Here is a 23,492-nt window from a genome sequence, read left to right on the forward strand (position 1 = left end):
TCCCATCTAATAATAGACAATGTTGCTTTTATCAGTCTTCCGTCTAATGTCTAAGGTGCCTACAGAGAGGGTGTGATGTGTCCTGCACTTAGCTCTGTTGTTCAGCACTTGTGTTTGTGTGTGAATCTTGGCAGCTATGTTAATAATTTCCAACACTGACTTAATGGTTCAGAAACCAGCAGGATCCCCTCTGCCTAGTTGCCTGCCCTCCTCTCGAGGCTGTCTTTTAAATTCGCAGAATGCAGGATTTTAAGAGATCTTTCTCCTCCCCATGGTCAGTTGCATTGATGTGTGCCTCCTGCCATCCCTCGCATGATGAAGTCATAACTTCCATTGAAGATGGAGATGTGAGAACATGCCCCTAAGTGAATGAAAAGTCAGACTCAAGGTTCCCCCCACTGCCAGGAGACCCTGGCTTATAGTGAGGAAGCCAAGCCTGTTCCTCCACTACGTCTAGCCCTCCCATATCCCGAAATACAAATTGATTTTTGAAAATACAGATGTTGCCAAAGAGACACATGGTAGTAAAAAAGAAAAATGTAGCATGAAGTAAACTGTAAACATTCAAGTATTTCTATAGGTTGAGTTAAAACCAGCAGCAATGAAATAAATAACCATATAACTTTGGCTTGTATAACAAACAATGCACGTCTAAGGGGAGGGTGGTCAGGGGGAGGCCAGGGAAGCTACTGGAAGCCTCTGAAGGATTCAGGTGGTCCACTGCCATCAGCACATACTGACTTGGATAGTCCCACAGACCCCTCAGAAACATGTTTGCCCTGGACCAACTGTGGGAACGATTTCACGTAAATGTCGAGCATCGGAGTGATTCCAGACAGACGGGTATCTGAGACACCCTAGTGTTTTCTAGGAGCCTTGGGCTAGCTGAGGAAGCATGGTTTGACTTACAACTATGAAAACATCTTTCCGAGGGTAAGCCGTGCGTGATGGCCGGCAGCTCACAACGCAGTGCGTTCTCCTTTTTCGTGTGTTTTATATACCTGAGAATCATTCACAGCCAGTTTTTTTAAAATAAATAAATAAAAGCACATTGCTTTGGGTGCCATTCCAGAGACTCTAAAGCCTGATCTAGGATACAGTGTCAAAGTTCCTTGGTGAACAATGCACAGGTCCAGTTTCCCTGTTAGCCACTGTGCAGCCAGTCTTGGAGCCTGACCCCTTCCTGCAGAGGAAGACCAGAGCACTCACAGAGCATCTGTGGGGAGTGCACAGGACTGGACTTCCGTGTAAGCCATCTGCCTCCTCGCAGAGCAGAGTCTGAGGGACAGAATCACGGTGGCGGCCAGGAGGAGGAGTCCCAGGATGAACAGGATGACCAGGGCTGCCTTGGCCCCTCTTGGATGGAGATTCTTGCCAAAGAAATAGAGGTCTTCCTTGCCAGGTTGCTCTGTGAGAAAGAAAAGTGAGGCATCAGGTACCTGCCTCTCCCCGAGGAGTGAAACACTGGGGCACTCACACAAGGTGCAGGGAAGATGTCATTACCCTTGGAAGGCACTGTGGTTGCATGGGGTCCTGCTCCAGAAGGGGACTTGGTAGAATATGGAATCCTGTTGTCTGGACACAAAAAAATATATATGAGTTGGATGTTTATAAAAGAAAACTGCTCCATGGTACATAAAAGTCATCTTTTACCAGGAAGGACTTTACCCCTCCAATTCTGCCACATATCTTGGATTCTTACCAGACTATTTCATGCTAATATCAGTACCACCCTTTCACCTACCCAGTTTCTGCCCATCCACTGAGATCCCTCTTTAGAGCCCACTTAAGCCTTGGCTTGTGACCCAGCCTATCAAATGCGCCCTCCGCCTCCTGCCTCTGGACCCCACACTCTGCACATCCTTCTCTGCTGTGAGTACATATCCACGGATTTGTCTCTCTTACTTGACTCTGAGCCCCTTGGGGTTTGTACTTGTGTTTTTCTCATGCCTCCTGCCTCCCGGGTCTACAGGAAGATTGGTGCCATGAGCTGGCATCAGTGACAAACAGTACCTATGTTCCTGAGGACAGTGTAGGTGGTCTCCATGCCAGCGTGAATGTGGTCAGACACGTGGCAGTGCAGAAGCCACGTCCCTGGGTGATCGGCAAACAGCTCAATGGTTTGAAATGTCCCGGGAAAGAGATCATACACGTCTTCTCTGTAGAACTTATCTATCTGCAAAAGCCAAAAGATCCCGCCTGAGGCTTCTTTGCTGGGCAGGGCAAGAAGAGAAAGAAGAATGAAGAAATGTGGTAGGCAGAAGGAGGTGACGAAAGGGGGAAATCAGTAAAAGCAACAACAGAGCCTAAGAGAGATGAAGAAAAGTAAAGCTGGGTTTTAAAAACTGATCAGTTGATAAACTTGTAGTGACCAGTCTCTACAATGACCTCAACAACTCCGCTGTCCCCCTTTCAGAACCTTCATAGTTCCCTCCTAAGGTGTATGAGGTTACCCTGCTGTGGAGTGTAGCATATGGCACTAGAAGCGTTGATTTGTAAAATAAAGCTATAAAAGATGTAGTTGATGTGTGTGCTCTTCTCTTCCTCTCTTTCCCCTCAGCTTAGTCAGTCTGGGTTGAGCCAGCTGCCTCATCTTACCCATGTGATGAGGAAATTAAGCCTGCAGTCGGCAGACCTTAAGTGAGTTTGAAAACGGATCCCATGGTTCCGGTCAAACCATTGACAACTACAGGCCCAGACATCCTGACTAGGTCTCGCGAGAGACACTGAATCCAAGCCATCCAGCCCCATTCCTCCCGACTCTTGACACAGAAAGAATGAGATGGTGTTCTCTGTTTGGGGCCACTGAGTTACAGAGTGGTTTGTTCTGTGGCAATAAAGCAGTACTACTGCAAATCTCCAGACGGACTGACCAAGGGGAGGGGAGGAGGGAGAGGAGAGGAAGGGAGGCGCCATGGGAAAGACAGAAACTACAGCTATAGGGAAGGAAAACAAACACCACTACCACCGTACTATGAAAAGCAAATACTGCAACCAGAGCTCTGCATTCACAGATTACAATTTAGAAATTGTAAATGATTTGAAAGGATACAATTAAAGACCATTCAAGAAGAAAGAGATGGGGGCTGGAAAGATGGCTCAGTAGTTATGGTCTTGCAGAAGACCTGGATTCTAGTTCCAGTCCATGCATGGCGCAGTTCACAAACATCTTTGACTCTAGTTCATGGGATCTGGTGGCCTCCTCTGACCTCTGTGGCCACTAGGCACATCCATGGTATACAGACATACATGCAGGCAAAAAGTCAGACACATGAAATAATATTTTTTTTCCTGCTGAGACAGTATCTCTTTATGTATTCTTGGATGCCCTAGAAACTCATTATGTAGACCCAAATGGCCTGGAACTCATAGAAATAAATCCTCCTGCCTCTGAAGTGTTGGGATTAAAGGTGTGTGCCACCACTCCTGGCCCATAAAATAATTTTTTGAAAGAGACAAAGAAGTAAGTGGCCTGAGTAGTAGTGATTCTAAAAATTAAACACAAATCATACTAACACTTTCCAAGAAGTCCAAATGGCTTTCTTGCCAACTTATATAAGCTATTTAAAGAGTTAATAGCAAATCCTAAACAGACCCTTCTAGACACAGGAGGCCAAGGAACATATTCAAACTCCCTTTATGAACTGACTTAACTCTGACTTAAATACAAGAATGCTTATTAGTGGTCTGTAAAGAAGCTCATCTCAGAAGCTGAGTGTAGAGCAGTGGTTTTCAAAGGCTGAAGAGAAGGTCAAGCCAGAACGGAGAGGGTTGACTGGTGGGTACAGTCAGAAGCGAGACGCTCTGCTGGTATCTTGTTTGGCGGGCTGCCTATAGATAATGACCAGGTAGCAACCAGGTACTGCATACTTAAAAAGCTAGGTGACAGGACTGTGATGTTTGGGGAGGCAGATTATTCCACTCTGATTTGCATATTACTCAATGGGGAACACCACACTGTAGCACAGAAATATGCATAATGTATGCTTTCATATGCCAGTTAAAGTACAAGAGACAAAATGCACATAGTTCACCAAAGAAGATTTAGAGATGGCAGGTGGAATCTCATGAAGACACTCAGTGCTCAGTGTAAAGACACAGCTAGTTCAGAGTAAACTGGCCAAGGGGATGGAGGAGTGCGGATACAGAAACAAAATCCAAAGCACAGGAGGGACACAAGAGTTCTAGTGTATTTCCTTGGGAGAGGAGACAGAGTCCCACCTCCTCAAAAACACCTGGACAGATTCTTATAAACACACACTATAAACCACATGGCTTAGCGATTCTGCATATTTTCTCAAGTAAATAAACATTTATGCCAAAAAAAAAAAAATATGTACATCTCTTTATGATGACCCTCCTTGGAATCCCTTTCATGTTTCTTATTGGAAGAATTAATAAACTGCACTATGTCCGTACAGTGAGCTGCGACTCAGCCACCAAGCGAAACAGAGTTGTGACACAGGACATGCATGCAACCAAACACCTATGCTGAGTAAAGCAAGCTGGAGTTAGATCATGCACGCTGCATGGCTTCTACATGATAGTCAGAATATTGAAACTCTGGAGAACATCATAATCTATTTTAACTCTTTAGGATTCAATATTTTACTCTCTCTCTCGGTGGGGTGGTGCATGTGTAATGCCATAGGGCATGTGCAGAGTCAAGGACAGCTTGAGAGAATTTGCTCTCCTTACACTGTGGGTCCTGAGGGTCAGGCTCAAGTTATCAGCCTTGTAGGGCAAGTACCTTCGCCCAGTGAGTCATCTCACAGGCCCAAGAACAGGGAATTTAAAAATAAAAGATTTATTTATTATTATATATACAGTGCTCTGCTTGCATGTACTCCTGCAAGCCAGAAGAGGACGCCATATCACATTACAGATGGTTATGAGCCACCATGTGGTTGCTGGGAATTGAACTCAGGACTTTTGGAAGAGCAGGTGGCACTCTTAGCCACTGAGCCATCTCTCCAGCCCCAAGGGATTTTTTAAAAATTTGCAATTTGGGAGGTTGGGGGTCCAGGATGAAGGGGTTTAACCTGGTAGGCACTTTCTTGCTGCACTGTCCCACGGCTAAAGGCATAAAGATTACAGTGTGGAGAACAAGAGGTCAAGTTCGCAGCCTCAGTAACGTAATCGGCATGTCTGTTCATGAAGACTCTACCCTGAAACTGGTCACCTGCCATCAGTCCCCAGCTGCTCACGGGACAGGACTGGGGATTAATTCGCTACCATGTGACTTTGGGGGAATTACATTCAGATCACAGCAGAGACAGATATAAGCGGTGCAAGCCAAAGGTTCAGCCGGGCCACTGGGGTGACCTATACGGGTGACAGGAAGCTGGGGCTGGGGTGGGTGGTGATGGAGAGTCTCCACTCTCATTGCTGGCTAAGACACTGATCGTGCTCACAAACAACCCGGAATCTTACAAGTGGGATTTTTAGGCAATGTGAATTGAGTCTTCGTTTTAAACATACATAATGTGTAGATAAGCTTTTAAATACTTTTACAATTTTATTAGCTAATATTTAAAATGTGTGTTGAAGAAGCCACATTCTGAATACTACTTGATATGTGACCCTCTGATCCCTCTTGGCTACCATCCGATGTGCTTTGGGACACATGCTCTTCTGTAGACTACTGTGGACTCCTGTATAATAGCGTGGGACTGACCCGTCCTGCTTCCTCATGAGTCAGACTTGGCTACATTCCCCACTGCCTGTAGACAGCTGCAGAACCTGAGATGACAGGCTGATTCATCAGGTCTGGGGTGAGGTGTGTGGCAGAAGGGCATGCATGGTGCAGCCCAGCTCTCTGGGGTGGCCTGCCTGGCAGAAGGGCATGCATGGTACAGCCCAGCTCTCCCAGGGTGGCCTGCATGGCAGAAGGGCATGCATGGTGCAGCCCAGCTCTCCCAGGGTGGCCTGCATGGCAGAAGGGCATGCATGGTGCAGCCCAGCTCTCCTGGGGTGGCCTGCATGGCAGAAGGGCATGCATGGTACAGCCCAGCTCTCCCGGGGTGGCCTGCCTGGCAGAAGGGCATGCATGGTGCAGCCCAGCTCTCTGGGGTGGCCTGCCTGGCAGAAAGGCATGCATGGTGCAGCCCAGCTCTCTGGGGTGGCCTGCCTGGCAGAAGGGCATGCATGGTACAGCCCAGCTCTCCCAGGGTGGCCTGCATGGCAGAAGGGCATGCATGGTGCAGTCCAGCTCTCTGGGGTGGCCTGCCTGGCAGAAGGGCATGCATGGTGCAGCCCAGCTCTCCTGGGGTGGCCTGCATGGCAGAAGGGCATGCATGGTGCAGCCCAGCTCTCTGGGGCAAAAGTCAAGATGCTGCTGCCCATGCTGAAACTCAGATCTCTTTTACTAGACGGAGCTGTTTTGTTAAAGAGTCAAGCAGAAAAAGAAAGAGAGATGGGAGGGGAGGGAAAAGAGGAAAGAAATAAAAGGAGGATGGGGAAGGAGAGAAGAGAGGAAGGTAGGGGAGGGCGGGAGAAGGGCCAGGGAAAGCCCCAGACACCATGGGAGTTCATATGCAGTGTTAACAGCATACTCCATGGTGGTTACAATTATGACCAGACCACTGATGGCAACACTCACCTGAGACTCAGAGAGGCTGATGGGTTACAGAAATGACAGAATAAACACTGAGAAACTCACATTAGCAGAAAGGTGTGGCCACCCTGTTCTGTTCTCTAATATGAGGCTCTCATAAACCTTATTGTCAGAACTGCCTTGAGTGTTCCTTCTGAGGACTCCCCTCACACTTACTTTGAAGAGAAAGCTCTCCGCATGGTAATGGATGGTGTGTATGTCCACTTCACTTCCGATTCCCAGCAAATACCAGTTAGTCATTGTGTCTTCAGTCATTATAAGGCCAGGGAGGTTTCCAAAAATCTTTCCATTAATGGCTAAGGAGATGAAAATAAAATAGCCTCAGGTCAGTGGAGGGCACGTGCTGCTTACCCACTTAGTGGTAGATATGGCTTCAAGGTCTAGGCCACTAGTATTCTGATATGCCTGACAGACAGGTGCCAGCCTCACTCACATTTGCCGATGGCCCCTCTCTAGATCCAAAATTCAGATAACCAAGAAATCTTTGGATGTAGGGACCTGGACAAGGAACATCCAAGTTTGTCTTTCAGAGCTACATCTCAAGTAACAGTGTGCTTATTCGTGTATTTCACATGCCTCTGTTGGACGTAGACAGCGTGGTGGTGAGCAGTCACATCTAGATTCATTGCATTCTACACATGAGTAGACAAAAACACAGAGAATCTAACCCACGTATGTGTGCTTAAAACATATGTGTATGGCCGGGCGGTGGTGGTACACGCCTTTAATCCCAGCACTCGGGAGGCAGAGGCAGGCGGATCTCTGTGAGTTCGAGGCCAGCCTGGTCTATAAAGTGAGTCCAGGATGGCCAAGGCTACACAGAAAAACCCTGTCTCAAAAAAACAAAAAACCATATGTGTATGTAATGGATAAGTCAGATAGATAGATAGATAGATAGATAGATAGATAGATAGATAGATAGATAGATAGATAGATAGAGAAATGCATTTGGATCTGTCCATTGTGTTCTTAAAGCTTCGCTTTCTAAGAACTAGAATAAGCCTAGCTGAGCTCTCTGAACAGTGTGTCATGCAGGCTGAACGGGCCTCATTCTGACCTACTTCCTACTAAATTTTCACTCTGTGCATTGTGACACAACCACGTAAGTTCCACTTGCTGAAAAAACGAGACCATACTAAGAAAGTCCAGAGACGGCTAAGAAAGAGTGTCTGAATGGGGATCGGGCCACCATGTTCTTATCCACATAAGCAGTTAGCTTTGTGACCTCCAGGTCACACCTTTATGGCAGTAAGGCCCATCTTTAAAAGTACCTCTGGGTGAGACAGTGTGGGTGTGTCCGTGCAAACACATCACTCCTGCTCAAACTATCAAAAGGCAGGCTTCCCTAAATGGTACCCAATTCCATAACATACACACATTAAAATACAATTCTTGAGTGATAATGTCATGCGACAGAGAATTAAACCAAACCTTTAATTTTTACCACACAGGAGCTGTGATGGATTCACATTAAAACTTATCAATATGTGACAATTTGGTCTTTAAAAAAATTACATCTTCACAGTTCGGAAGTCTCAGCCTTCGGTAAAAACTGTTCCTAAACAACTGACTCAGAGCCTCAGTGTGGTTGGCTCACACTGGAAAGGGCCTCAGAGGGCTTTCTGTAGGCATCCCTGGGAGGGGAGAAGTGCTCAGAAGAGTGAGGTGAGGGTCCCATACAGGCCACTGTCTCACCAACAGTCTTCTCTTTAAGTGCCCTACGCACCGTGCATTTTGTTGCTCTCTTCAAAGTCATCAGTGCGCTTGAAATCCTGTGGGTCTTTATTGAGGTACTTCTTAATATTGTCATCCAGATACCATGATTCGTTCTCATTGAACACCAGGAACAGGAGAGCAAATTCATAGTCAACGTCACTTCGCCTCCCCTTCTCGTCCAGTATCCCTTCTCGGCACGTGATGAGAGGCCCCATCAAACCGCTGTATGTATCCTGAAAGGAAAAAACAACCAAGTTCAGTGCGTGACTACATGTGACATCACATCTCACCTGCCATCACTCTAGTGTAGACACTGCCTCCCTTCTGCCCCAGTCTCATTCCACTGTGAGCTGTAATTTGTATATCCCAAGCACGCAATATGCTTGAGATGCATAATTGAATAAACCAATAGTGTTCCCATGCTCCTCATATACAGGCGTACTTTTTCAAATGACCTGTGTGCTTATCTCATAAACTCTAGGACATTAATTCATAATATCTAATATGCTACAAAGAGGAGGCGATGATAGTTGCTCACTTTAAAAGTGATTACGTTTTACATAGCATATGGTTCTGGGTTGGACTTTGGTGTTTGCCATATGACTACTGTAGTTTTACATACAACAGGTACGTCACTCAAAGTCATCATTAAGTCTTGGCTTTTTATTTCTTAGACTATTTATGACCCAAAGGTTCCATAGTTTTTCTTAAGCTTGGGATGTGCTTCTGTCCCTGAGCCCTGGTGGTCCTCCTAAGATGAACAGATGCGTTGGTGAGAGGAGATAGCTCGGCCAGTAAAGGCACCTGCCCCAAGCCCAATGGCCCAAGTTTTATCCCTGGGACCCACATGGTGGAAGAAGAGAACTAATTTCTTTGCTGTCCTCTGACCTTTGCATGTGTGCTGTGGCATGCACATGTGCTTATTCACATATACATGAGTGTAATTAAAAGCCAACAATTCTTCCACTTCCCCAAACCATAAGCAAATTCTATTATGGGACACCTGTTTCCTATCAAACTGGCATGTTCTCATGTGATTCAAATTATCTTAAAGGCTCTACACTTGGAAATTAAATAGTTTCATGTTTATATTCCCATACCAGCAGTTAACAAACTTAAAATGGTTATAAGCATTGTATACTAAGTTTTGTGAGTCTGTTTTTGTTTGTTTGTTTTTTTGCTTTGTGGGCCATGCTGCCTCTGTTACACCCATGGATGTATGCACTGGATTTGGCCAGTGGACTATAGTCTGTGACCTCTGTTCTAAGTCACAGCTCTTTCACATGTGCCCCATAGGGATGGCTTCAATAGCCACCTTGTGACCACCCAACTCCCCCTCCCTCCACTCAGCCTTACCTTAACAAAGTCTGCTGTTGAAAAGTACACCCACGGGATACAATTGGGATCCGAGGGCCCAGGACCTGATCTCTGGGGGACATTCCATCTGTACGTTTTTATTTCTCCTGAAATTAAAGAGAACATTGAAATTGGTTATTAGACCTGCCTGCAGAAATACAAGCAGATCTTTATATATTCTAGTTAGTGGAGATGATTTCTCATTTGCTGGACCTGTTCTTATTAAACTCACACCTTGATTCCTACAGCATCAAACTGATGGGAGCTTATCTGTGTGATTTCTGGTTCCTGCCTTCCCTTAGTTTTCGGGTTTCTATTATCAAATAGCATTCAGGATGTAAAGAAGACATATGTCACAGTCAACGTTTATCCTGCTGGAGTTTTGAGTGTCTTCCCAACCTATCCTTTGGCACACTTTGTGCTCAAGGATCTCAGTCTTTGCCCTTGGTACCATGATGATGAACACTTCCTGCCAACTTGAGAGCATCTTGAATCACCTAGGAGACAGGCTGCCAGGCACACCTGTGAGGAATTCTGTAGATTAGGTTAACCTTTGCATATGTCCTCAAGGGACTATCTGGTGAGGTTAACTGAGGTGGAAAGACCCACTCTAACTTTGAGCTGGGATCCTGGACAGAATGAAAAGGAGAAGATGAGCCGAGCATCTCATCTCTCTCTGCTTCCTGACTGCGGATGCAGGTGAGCCGCTCCCTCACGACCGCATGAACACTAACCTAGAACTGTGAGCAGGGCTCAGCTCTCCCTTCGCAAAGTTGTTTTGCCAGAATATTTTACCAAGAAACAGGAAAAGGAACTAACACAGATGAGAGTCACTAAGGACCATTGTAAGCACTTTCCTCACAGGCCGAGGAAGTCAGAATATTGTGAGCCTGGGATTTGAGCACCAGTGTTTTGAAAGCTTCCCATGTGGACTGTACAATGCACAGAGTACAGAGTAAGAGAGACCTAATCCCAAAGCTTTACCCTATGGTACTTTGGGGGAGGTGGAGAGTGGGGGTGAAGGGGTGGGGGGCAGTTTGTTATCTAACCTACACAGTCCCCAAACTTACAGTTCTCCTGTCTCAGCTTCCCGACTACTCAGCATGCACTGCCACACCTTGCTGGAACTTTCTATTTGACTGATACTTAACAAACTACTAAACTTCCATAGTTTCCTTACCAAGGGCTTTTTGTAACGATTAATTGAAATTATGTAATTAAATACATGGGGTAGTTCTGAATTCCAGGCACTCAATAAATGGCAATTTTGTGTGTGTGTGTTTGTTTTTGTTTTCTGAAGCAAAGTCTTCTTACCTAGCACTAAGTAAAGGTAAAAAGCCAGACACAGGATTGAATGAAGGCCCTCAGTCTCGTGGTTTTTGATACAAACAACAAACCCACTCTCAAGGCTGCCTTGGTGGAGCCAATGCTTTTGTTTTCCGAGAAATAACTCACCCAAGAGCTTTAACAGCTAAAGAGCCAGGCTTAACTAGTTCTGTGACCTTTGACTCTAACCTTATCAGTACCTCTCCATAAACCTGAATAGCATGCCATAAACCACCTTCAGTTTCATCTACAATAAAAAAAAAAAAAAAAGAGAGGAAGTTTTTTACAGTAAGAGAATCTTTAAACTTTGCTTAATCTTTGAACCTGGTTGAAAATTACATCATTTGAACAGTGTGACATCCGAAACTATAAAACCATATTAACAGCAATGGCTAAGAAACTTCGAGTGCTGGTCTATCTCTAGAGAAGCCCAGCCCCAGCCCCTTGGGTGTGTGCAATCCTCTTCCTAACTCCAAGGTTGTTCCATGCTAGCCATGGAATTCTCTTCTGTGCAGAAGCCATGATCCCTGCTACACCCACATGGAGGCTTCTGGAAAGGACTCCTTGAGCGGCATGGGCAGCAAGGTCATGTGGTGGGTCAGAGGTCAATAGACAGGTCCATCTCTCACTGTTGCTGACAGACTAATTGGCCTCCAACTTGAGGACGCTCACCTGACCCTCCTGAGTACCTTATATTACAGGCACCCAGCACCACACCCAGGGGCTTTTCCTTGCTTTAATAACAAATGTATACACCCCTATGAGTAGGCACCATATCTTGTCCTGAGCCAATATATTCATATTAACTAGCATGAGAGCCAACTTGTTCTAAGCCTTTGAACTATGAACATAACGTCCCCATCCAATGAGAACAAACCTTCGCCTTAGTGTGTGCACAAAGCAATGCTACTTTCACCGTTTTTTTTCTTCTGATATAACAGTGGGTAGGAATACAACTTTAGGTGTGACTTCCAGTATGTCTCCTTGAAGCCCCTTTGCCTTGTGAATGACACGGCAAACAGATGGTATTTAACTTCAGAGAGGCAGGTGGCTGCAGGTGTGGTGTTATTTAAATTGGAAGGATTGGTTGTTTGCCCAGTGGCAATGTAAAGATGTTCAGCGAATGTTTGTTGAACGGACGGCTCCCACATGCTCCTGAGGTAAAACACTTGTTTCCCAGTCGGTGACGCTGTTTGGGGAGGGTATGGACCTTTAACATGTACTTGCTGGAGCAGTACATCACAGGGCGTGGGCTTTGAGGGTTCATAGCCCCGCCCTACTTTCAGTTTGCTCCATCTGGCTCTGGGCTTGCATTTGAAGATGTGAGCTCTCAGCTTCCCACTCCAGTTGCCTGATGCCGTGCTTTCTCCAGCATCATAGGTCTTGTCCCTCTGGAACTACGATCCCCAAAAAACCCTTCCTTCTATAAGTTGTCCTGGTCATAGTGTCACAGCAACAAAAAGTAATAGGAGCTGCTTGCTTTTCATTTTTAAATGTTGTTATTATTATTATTATTATTATTATTATTATTATTATTATTATTATTATTTGTATACAAGTGCATCATGATGATGATGGTGGTAGTGAGAGATGGGGAAAGAACATTTATAGGGCCAGAAGACTATTTTCAGGCATCAGTTCTTGCTGTTCACATTGAGGCTGTGACTCTCTTGTTGTCTGCTGTAGGACATATTTGGAGCTAGCTGGCCTATGAGTTTCTGGCCGATTCTCCTGTCTCTGCCTGCCATTTCACCATAGGCGTGCTGGTTTACAGCCATATCCCTCTGCATCTGGATTTTCACATGAGTTCCAGGGACTGAGCTCAGGTTATCAGGCCTGCACTCAAGCAAAGACTCAACAGACACCTCACCAATGAAGACATACATGTAATGAAGAGACACATGCAATGCCGTATGTCAGTGGGGGCACTGTGAATTAATGAGTTGGTGCTACCATACGCCTGCTGGATGACCGAAGTCTAAAACAAAAAATACTGATAAAGGCCAGGCATGGTGGCGCATGCCTTTAATCCCAGCACTCAGGAGGCAGAGGCCAGTGGATCACTGTGAGTTCGAGGCTAGCCTGATCTACAAAGTGAGTCCAGGACAGTCAAGGATACACAGAGAAACCCTGTCTCAAAACAAACAAATAAAAACAAAAACAAAACAAACAAACAAACAAACAAGACAGCCTTCTCACTCAAGGTGAGAACACAAAACAGTAGAACCACTTCTCAGGACAGTTGACAGTTTCTTTAAAAAAAAACCGCCATATCCTCTCTACACAATCCAGTGGCTATGTTCTGTAGCGTGTGCTCAAAGAGCCATACAAAACCTTCAAGTCAACATTTCTAAAAACTCCTCACCATTTAGAACGTATCATGGTCACCTACGTTACTACCAAAATTGTCCATCTTGTCTCCCTTCTCCCCGGCTCAACTCATCTTAGTCACTTCAGAGAAATGTGTGGTGAAGAGGTCATGACCTGGAGTCAGACAGTTTCCATCATCACTCAACCAGGGCCTGGCCTAGTCATTTGCTATTCTGTGTCTTCAGCATCTGTTAAATGACAGAACCACACATATTCCATCAGCTGCAAGGGTAAAACTTCTGAGTTGAACGTATCTGAACTTAGGATGCATCTTTAAATTTGTTTCTTGTTTTGTTTTGATTTGTGTTGGTTTGTTTTGTTTTAGTTGGTTGCTTTGTTTTTGTTGTTGTTGTTGTTTGTGGTTTTTGTTTGTTTGTTTGTTTCTTGGTTTTTCTGTGTAGCTTTAGCTGTCCTGGAACTTACCCTGTAGACCAAGCTGGCCTCAAATTCAGAAATCTATCTGCTTCTGCCTCTCCAGTGCTTGGATTAAAGGCATGTGCCACCACTGGTGCATCTTTAAGTTTGTAACAAGTTATAGTTTAATTGACAGTATGTTTTCTTTTCTTGTTTTAGTAACAGACAAAACAGCAATGGGCACAACAATTAATGACCTCAAAACTGATGAAATAGTGTCTGTGTTGTTGGCTCGTTGTATGGATGGATTAAGGTTTTCATTGTTTCTTCTTTATTTCAAATATAAAACATAATCTCTGACATAATGTAATGCTCAGTGTGCGTTTGTCATTACTTGTGGAACTGAGGAGCAATGCAACCATGGGAACCGGCCTGGAGCAAAAAAGAAATAGAAGCGTGTCTAAACCCAAAAATATTGGCTTGAGACTGACAGAAGTACAACTGTTCCTCCCAGCCCTGGGCCTGCATATCTTGGTGCAAGTAGCCTGATGGCCTGCGCCCACCTCTACTGCCCTTGAGGTGGTCACATAGCCTGGCGGCCAGGTAACAGGTCAAACTTCTCTCCTTATAAGGTCATGTTCAGCAAGTACCTAGAATTCCTCTTCATGCAAATAAGGCATTCCCAGCACCTTGGCCCAGGCTGATGATGAACACTCATCCTGAAAGCCTCTATGCACTCCCAAAAGTTTAAATAGCTTTTGTTCCTCCCAATTAAATGAGTACTCTCGCTGAAGCTGTTTCCTTAGAAGTCTGTTTCTCACACACTCGCTGCTGCCTGAGGTCTCTCTCCTCTCGGTGGGAAAGCGGGTCAGGAATGGCAATTGGTATTTCTTTTCTTTTCTTTTTGCAATTGGTGTTTCTGACTACCCTATGAGATCTGTGACAGGGCCCTATTTCAAGTCCTGGGTCAGTGGATAAACAATGACACATGGAGGACAGGTCTCTCCGACCCTCAGAGACTAGAAAGGGAGATCCTGCTGTCCTCGTCAGGATGGACGGGACCTTCGGTATGACTTACCCGGCATTGTGACAGGCACGGTGAGGTGCTTCCCGCTGTCTGCGTCCTCCACACCCTGGGCTGTGATGGAATAGGGCCGACTGGCTTTGTTCTTAAAAATGATGAGAACGGAGTCCCCGACCTCAGCATGGATCATTGGGCCTAAGGGCAAAACACAGCCAGGTACATCACAAAGATCATACCTTGGCTTAGCTGGCTGGCCAAGCTGAGTTCAAATTCTTCCTCTTTCCTTTAACAGAGGCCTTGGGTGTGTCGTGTAATGGGAATCTCAACCTCCTCATCTGTAGAATGGGTTCACCAAGAATGTTCCCATAGGACTATTAAATAGCCTTGCTTATGTACTATAGAGCTTATTTCTCGCCAACGAAACCAAGTATTCAATAAATGCTTAACTTCTTATTGCTAAAGAACAGCAGAATTCCAGTTGTAATCTGTGGTCAGTCCGATGAGCAGAATCCCCTGTAGACTGAAGCGTTTGAGTTGGTCTCTAGCTGGTAGCCCTGATTGGCAGGCTTAGGTGGTAGCCTTACTGAAGTGTGTCAGTGGGGATGGACTTTGAGATGAACATTCTTCACAGCATTTCCAGTTGGTTCTCTCTGTTTTGTGCTTGCCCTTAGAAGCTAAGCGCTCTCAGCTCCCTGCTCTTGTTGCCATGCCTGCTGCCTGCTCCAGGCCTCCCTGCTGTAACAGACTCCTATTCCTCTGGGACCACAAGCCCAGATAAACTCTTCCTTCTACAAGTTGCCTCGGTGATGGTGTTTTTGTTTTTGTTTTTATTTTTCACAGCAACCAAAAAGTAACGAATACAAAAACCTTTGTGAAAACTTAAGAAACTTAGACTTGCTTCTCATCTGGTAAATGGATTCGTTACTAATAACAAGGTTCCCGTGGAATGATGGGTAGTAAAGGGATACATGGTAGCACAGTTGTGCCACTAAATGCATGCCTAGTGCTGACACTCAATATGTGGCTATTGTGACACTTGGTCTAACTGCACCTTGGCGGACCTGAAAAGAGTCTTAGTGAGGGATTGTCTACATTGGCCTGACCCCTGGTCTTGTTGGCAGGGGGGTGAGGGGGCAGGGAGGTGGGGGAAGGGGAATGTCTTGATTGCCTTAGCTGCTGTAAGAATACACAGCCTGGGGCTGGAGTGATGGCTCAGTGGTTAAGAGCACTATCTGCTCTTCCAAAGGACCGGCATTCAATTCCCAACACCCACATGGCAGCTCACAACTGTCTGTAACTTTAAGATCTGACACCCTCACACCAATGCACATACATTTAAAAAATTAAATAAAATATTAAAAAAAAAAAAAAAGGAATACACAGCCTGAAAGTGGGCAGGCTTGGGTCCCTGGGCTGTCTGAGAGTGGAGAAAGCTAGCTGAGCACCATGCATGCATTCGCTCCTCCCTGCCCTTGACGGTGGGTGTGATGTGCCCAGCTGTCCATCTTCAGCCTCTACTGCTGTGACCTCTCCATCATAAGAGACTGGGGCCTGGAAGTGCGAGCAAAGTAAAGCTTTTCTCCTCTAGGTTGCTTGTTGTCAGGGGTTGTTTTGTTTTGTTTATCACAGCAACAGAAACAAAATTAGGTCAGAAGCCCTGAGCACACACATGCTTCCTGGCCTCTCCCGTGTACACTCTCCTGTTGGGAGGAGCCGGCTTCTGTGTGTCCATACAGATGAGTCCGTGTCTTCTGGAGCATGCCAGCCTGACTGGCAATGCCTCCCTCGTGCCAAGTACCTCTTACTTTGCAGTGTTAGGGAAGCACCCCAACTAGACAGAGTGTGGGGCTCACAATCACCTTCAAAAAGCACAGCGGTGTGGTACAGGCTCCCTTTGTAAAAGCATCTCCCACCTGATTCCTAAAGGCCCCTCTTCAGCATTTGGTATATTCTGCATTCCTTCCCAGATATGCCCTCGGATGGTCAGTGGTGTGGCAACACTCATCCGTCTGTCACTGAAGCAAGCCTGGCTTTGATTCTGAGAGATATGGCTAAAGTCATTACCGCGTTTAAAATCTGTTTACTGTAGTTGTCTTCAGAAGTAAAAAAGAAAGCGCCATGCATTTGAGTAGTAGGCATAGGCATGGGTCACCACACAGTTTACGTGCATTAAAGTCATTACTGTTTACCACTCCACTGCACAAACCTTGTTACACTGGTTAAAATAGGATGCATTCAAGGTGACAATGCAATGTGATGGCACACAGGGCAGTGGCGGACAGAGGTAGACCCGCCACATGCCCACTGTGTTTCAGGGAGTCCAGGCCGCTCTAAGCTGCAGATCACTGAAAGGGCCTCACTCTCCACAGGATGATGGCTGCTAACTTGTCCCTGATTGTAAGTCACTCATTTCTGTTACCAATCCAGCTAGGCTTTTTGGGAGCATGCCCAGCCCCCCTCAACCAGCCCAACCCTTTTCTTTGGAGCTCTGTGCACACTTACAGCTCCAACGAGTGACTCATGAATTACTCATGTAAAGTAACAAACAAGCTGGTGAGTCAACAGAAGAAGGAGGCGTGGGGGAGGGGAGCATGAATTCATTGTCAGGCTATTGTCTCATCACTTGTTATAATATTGAATATACTGTGTAAACCATACTTGCAAAACTACCTGTGATGTACAAGGCAGGAAAGTATTTCTAAAACTCTTTAAGTTAGTGTTCTGGTCGGGCATGGCAACACATGCCTTTAATCCCAGTACTCAGGAGGCAGAGGCAGGCGGATCTCTGTGAGTTCAAGGCCAGCCTGGTCTACAGAGCAAGTCCAGGACAGCCAAGGCCACATAGAGAAACCCTGTCTCAGAAGAAAAAAAGGGTTCTGCCTTAAAAATCTTCTTTTCAACTGGGGTAGGTCCAGTGACTCCCAGATGACAAGAAGTAGCAGGAAGGGCACTAGTGATGGGCAGCCACAACTGGGGCATGGACCAGCTCAGAGGCCATCCGTGGGCTTGGTTAGTTCTGAGGCCCAGGGCTCTGGTCAAGACCTGTCACTCTTGGCATCCACCTCACACAAGGGAGCCCCGCTTTGCTCATACTCGGTTTATAGCGTGGCCTACATTACTATGCACACATGGACCAGGACCTTGAGGAGGTCCCGCAGACACTCTGCCAGATGTCCTAACTCAGCAAATTGTTTCAAAGGAAAATTTCTCAGCTCAAAAGAGAGGTGTGAAGGAGTATGAGACATCAGGTAGACTGCTCTGATAACAGAGATTGTTTTGGAGTGGAGAAGGGGAGGAGAAGAAAGAGAGGGATGGATAGAGGGAGGGAGAAAGACAGAGAGGGAGAGAGGGGGGGTGGGGTGCTGACATTGACCAGCTGAAAGCTGCCATACCCAGGAGCTGCAGGTGTTCCTCTCGAGGTGGCCGGGCTTTAATCTCCACAAATTCTCCATTTGTGTATTCCCTATAAACCACCTTCTTGTACTGAGAGCCAATCCAGTTTTCAGTGTGGTTCATAAATATATCTCCGTGTCTGCAAAGGAGAGGCATTAGATATCAGGGTTGTCCGAAGGCAGGAAGGCTGTGAGTGTCTCCGTTATCTGGCGTGATACTCCCCAACCTCAGCCGGGACCAGGGTCTCCCCAGGAAGACAGCCTTTGAACCACCTCTGAGAGTAGGCCTAGGAGTCAGCACCTCAGTGCTCCTCACATCCTCAGGAGAGCAACCCAGCACAAACCCATGGCCATTCTGTCACCTGATGCAGGGCTCTAAACTGGGCGAGCCTCAGAGACTCCTAATGGGTAACAGAAGCTGTGCTTCTCTGGCTAGCATTAGGTGAACTCTTTCTCTCTCCACCCCTCTCTCCCTCCCTCTCCCCTCCCCCTCTCTCTCCACACACACAGTAAACACACACACACACACACACAACACTCTTCATAGTAAACACACACACACTCTCTTCACAGTAAACACACACACACATTCTTCACAGTAAAACATACACTCTCTCTCTCTCTCTCTCTCTCTCTCTCTCTCTCTCTCTCTCTCTCTCTCTCTCTCTCTCTCTTCCACTCCAATGATCCCCAAGCCTACAGGGTATGTATATATTGTGAATGTAGCTGTGTACAAAGGCGAGATTCTTGTTGTTTTAACGTTCTAGAGACCCACGCAGACAGTGGATTGTATGTGTGTCTGTTTAAAGACACGTTCACAGATGTCAGTGATGCCTTAACACTGACCTCAGCCAGCGCTGTACTCGGCCTGAGTGAAATGGCTCTGGATCTTTTGTTGTCTCCATAAACACATCCCAGCACTGTTGTGCTGGGAAACACGAGTCAGGCCTTCCGAACACCTGCTCTTCCTAACGGTGGACCACATAAAGCACACAAATGCAAAGGCTGTGGCACGAAACAGGCCAAGAACACTTTGAAACAGGACTCGGAGGTCTGTCTCAGTTCCCATTGGCTATGGACGTGTGAGGCAGGCCTCCGTTGTTTCCATAACTCTTTGGATGTCTTCACATTTCTGAGTGGTTTGGGGATACTCTGGGGCGGTACTCCCTTACTGTGTACCCCCAGGGCCTGCCTGGGAGAGCTGGCCTTTCACACCACTCTCTGGGAGTGGGGTGTGACAAACAGATTTTAACAAGTAGGCATACTTGTAAATGTGAAGTCCGTGGAAAATAAGGACCATCTCTGTGTGTCTGGCACCAAGCTAGGTCACAGAAGGTGAAGAAGAAAACTCTGAAGCAGCTGGGTGCGGTGGCACAGCTATAACTGCAGTTGCTTGGAAGGTTAAGACAGAAGGATGGCTAGTTCAAGACCAGACTGGGCTACACAGTGAGACACTGAGAGTCTCCAAGGGGGGAAAAATTACTTTCATTTCTTTCTTTTCTTTTTCTTTTCTTTTCTTTTTCTTTCTTTTTTCTTTTTGTTTGTTTGTTTCTCTGTGTAGCCTTGGCTGTCCTGGACTCACTTTGTAGTGTAGTCCAGGTCTACAGTCCTTCTACTGCTGCCAAATTAACCACCTGCGCACTGGTCTACAGAGAGTTCACAGGGCTCTCTCTGCCGCCTGCACTTTCCCTCCTGTGCTCTACTCTGCAGACAGAGGGGTTTGCTCTAAGTCCGATGCTCTCTTCCTTGTGGAAATGCTTCCCTCTGCAAACTTTCTCAGACCCTGCGTTATCTGTTTTTCCTGAGTCTTAAACCTGACTGTTGCTCGCTGCAACGCCTCCCAGAAATATGGTCATTCTAAGCATTGCTGTCTTGGGTACAGTGAGCCCTCGACCCATCCTGTCTTTGGACGTGTTGTTTCCTCTGCCAAGAACTGTTTCCCTGGTCTTCCACCCTCTTCCCAAAGATGGCTTCCTCAGGGGAGCTTTCTTTGATCACCTCCCTCCCCCACCACTCCCGCAGAAAGGGCTCTGTGTTCCCCTGTGAGTTCTCACTAACCTCCCCTCTGCCAGGGACTGCTTCCCTCCCTGCTGGTTCCAGCATTCTCCATGGGGACCATGGTTTCAGCAAGGGAAAGCCCCAGTCTGTATTCCACACTGTCTCACCAGCAGTTTGTCCAGAGGGTATTCAACAGATGCACATGCACCTCTGACCTGACTATCCTCACTGCAAAGGCATGTGGGTCTTAGCCAGAGGCTGTGCTCTGCTCGCTACTTCTCAGCACACATGAATTGCTGTGTAAGAACTTTGTATCAAACCTAATACTGGGAAGATGCTGACTGGATGAGTCAAGAGTGCTTGTGAGGCCACTCTGACAAATGGTATATAAAAGTCCTAGAAGATGCCTGATGTGTAATTATTGCTCAGTAGATGCTCATTATGATGACTCCTGGGATTGCTAAATTATATACATGCTGCTCTTCAAGCTCAAGAGCATTAACTATAACTTCATTTTGCTCTAACGATTCAGTCTACACTTTCAGATTTGCTTGTGTTGCACAAGTCTGATGTCGATGTTGTGTGGATTGGGCCCATGTGTTGCCGCCTTTAAGGACTCCCGATGCCTTCCCAGCAAACTCTTAAAGAAACCCCCAACAAAGAAATTCAGGTACCAAGGTGATGTAAAGGCTCATGCTGGTCAGGAGAATAAATGTCTCAGAGATGACTTATACCAGGAAGTGGGTCAAAATAATAGCCTTGGGGCAACATCAGATGCATAAGGCAGAGCTGTGCTCTATACACCCAGAAGCTTCCCCAGAGGCTGAAGTAGGAGGATGAGAAATCGAATTCCAAACAAGCAGTTGGTGATATCAGTGATGGAGTCCTCGTGTCGACGTAGGAGGCCTCAGTTTGAGCCTTAGTACTGAAAAAACATCCTAGGCACACAAGCTGGTGTGTGAAGAGCATTGGTCCCCCAGCTCCTATTGATGGAGACGCTGTGGGTGTGCACCACAAGGGCATGCGCATGATGCGGTGTGTGGGGTTAGGGGTGGCATCGAAGGACAAGTTTTGGGAGCTGGTTCTCTCCCTCCACTGTGGGATGTGGAGACTGAACACAGGTCATCAGGCTTGGGTCGCAAGCCCCCTTACACTGAGCCATTTTGCTGTCCCTGCGCTTCAGGTGAAACTACAGAATTCCGTACACCTTGCATGTGTGGCAGTGTCTGTATCCCACCCCGCTTTTGTTGGCTTATGTTGCACTAACCAGAGCAGTGGGGAATTAATTTATTTCAGTCCTCTTCCCCAGCAGTGCCCTCCTGGCTTTTCTAGGCCATTTAGCCCAGAGCCCCAGAGCCCGGAGCTATACTTTCCCATTTTGTTCAGGTGCATGGGGACAGGAGCTTCAAACAAAGGTTAAAGTGAAGGCTATGTGCTTTATGCACTCTGAGCTAAGACTGTACACAAAAGAACAATACTTACACATTGTTTCTGTGGTGATGGCAGTCACTTAGTGAAAGAATTGCTTTAAAGAAGGTCAGTTAGTCTCCATTTTCCACCGAGAGAGCATCAGTGTTTGACTTGGACTAGCAACACAAGTTGTCCCCAAAACATGTGTCTAGATGAACAACTTGCTAGTGATTAACTGAGCAGGTTTAAATGCTCTTGCCCTCAAGGCAAACTTTCTCCATAGTCACTTTATTTTGTTTCCCCATTTATCTCTCAAATGGCAGCATTACAATAGTGCTTCCTCAGTACAGTGGCTGGTAAGTAAGAAAAGAAGCTGATGTGTTCCACTTATGGAAAGCAGTGTGCAGAGGTGTCTGAGCATTGCAGACAGAAGGCTTTGTAGGAGGTGAGTGAGGAGGAGGGTGTGGGCTAGGTGCTAAGGGTGGTGAGGAATGTGATTCCAAAGGACAGAGTTAGTTGCTGGAGAGAGTATAGATTTTCCCTGGGAAGACTAGCTGGAAGCCCTGTTCTTGCCATGGAGGCTTCTCGTGTGCATGCCAGGGCACTTACAGCCATGCAGCAGAAAGCTGTGAAGCACAGCATTAACTTTGGGAGAGTCTGCAGTCGGTGCCCAAAGTCTTCCTTGTGCCCTGACTCTATCCCAGTGTGCCTGAGGAAGCTTGGTCCCAGGACTCCAGAATTAGCACATAAAGGACCAGAACTCACAGACCTTTGCGTGGCTGGAGCATGGCTAATGTTTCAACATGTGGTCCTGGTAGGCATCACTTCATCAAAGTGTCTTTAGATTTTCTGGGGAGCTCGGAGATCTGCTCTTCCCACCCTGACTCAGGAGTCTGTTTGAAGGCAGTGCCCTCAGATCATCCTTGGATGTCCCCACCTGGATCCATGTTGTTGAAAGCACCCTTTCCCCTGCTCCCCTCCCCTGCACTAGTGGGTCTATAGCAGCCCGTCTTCTCACCCTGGTTCATACACCTTCTCTGCCTCACCTGCTTCATTTTTCTTCCCAGTCCCACTGTTGCTGTGGGTCCCACTCTTCCTCTGAGCACTTCCATCTGTATTCTCATTCAAAAGTCCATCATTTCACCCATCTATCCATCTGTCCGTCCATCCATCGTCCATCGGTCCGTCAATCCATCTATCCATCTGTCCATCCATCTGTCTGTCTGTCCGTCCATCCGTCCGTCCACCCTCCATCCATCCATCCATCCATTCATCCATCCATATGTCCATCCATCCGTCCATCTATCCATCCATTTGTTTGTCCGTCCATCCATCCATCCATATGTCCATCCATCCATCCATCCATCCATCCATCCATCCATCTATCCATCCATCCATCTATCCTCCTCCGGCATGAAGTAGGCCAGTCACTACTAGGGAACTAGAGGAGGTACAGGAATCCACCATGGGGCCCTCAGGATGACCTCTGACCTACTTTCAGGTGAGGAGACCAAAGTGTCTCTAATTTTCTGTGCTCATAAAGAAAAGTCGCTGCCTGGAGGACTATGCACATACAGCCCGGCCACTTGGTTTCCATGGGTGCTAAGGCCCACAGAGCATGCGCATTCCCACCAAAGAGCCGTGGCTTCGCCCATGGTACCTTTCCCCTCCTGCGTCCAAGTGCTGCTTTTCGAACTCCCAGTTTTTGTTAGGGGCATAATCCCATTCTACCTCTTCAGCGGCGATGAAAAAGGTTCTTAGCATCCCGTAGGGCGGCTCAGAAGGGTCTTTGTTGCCACAGCTGCTGACCTCATAGATCTGACCCATGCCTCTCACAAAGTGGGGCCAGGTGGAACAGAACACTTTGAAAATACCTGAGGAGAAAAAGCTTGGCGTTGTGCCCACGACTTGATGTTTCTGATGGTGGAGA

At 46.7% G+C, this 23,492-nt stretch overlaps 1 protein-coding gene across 1 annotated transcript in view; it reads right to left on the minus strand.

The window, feature by feature from the left end:
• Positions 1-687: 687 nt before the first annotated feature.
• The window catches only part of Hephl1 (hephaestin like 1), a 70,786-nt gene continuing 47,981 nt past the window's right edge, over positions 688-23,492 (minus strand). Inside the window, exons 12-20 of the mRNA XM_051155928.1 lie at positions 23,223-23,436; positions 18,155-18,294; positions 14,817-14,957; positions 9,689-9,795; positions 8,343-8,565; positions 6,773-6,912; positions 2,014-2,176; positions 1,504-1,575; positions 688-1,408 (exon numbers count right to left, since the gene is read on the minus strand). Of these exons, the coding sequence (XP_051011885.1) occupies positions 1,206-1,408; positions 1,504-1,575; positions 2,014-2,176; positions 6,773-6,912; positions 8,343-8,565; positions 9,689-9,795; positions 14,817-14,957; positions 18,155-18,294; positions 23,223-23,436 (1,403 nt within the window). The 3' untranslated portion in view covers positions 688-1,205. The remainder of the gene's footprint in view (positions 1,409-1,503; positions 1,576-2,013; positions 2,177-6,772; positions 6,913-8,342; positions 8,566-9,688; positions 9,796-14,816; positions 14,958-18,154; positions 18,295-23,222; positions 23,437-23,492) is intronic.

This window comes from Acomys russatus, chromosome 14, assembly GCF_903995435.1.
Source record: "Acomys russatus chromosome 14, mAcoRus1.1, whole genome shotgun sequence".
Lineage (NCBI taxonomy): Eukaryota > Metazoa > Chordata > Mammalia > Rodentia > Muridae > Acomys > Acomys russatus.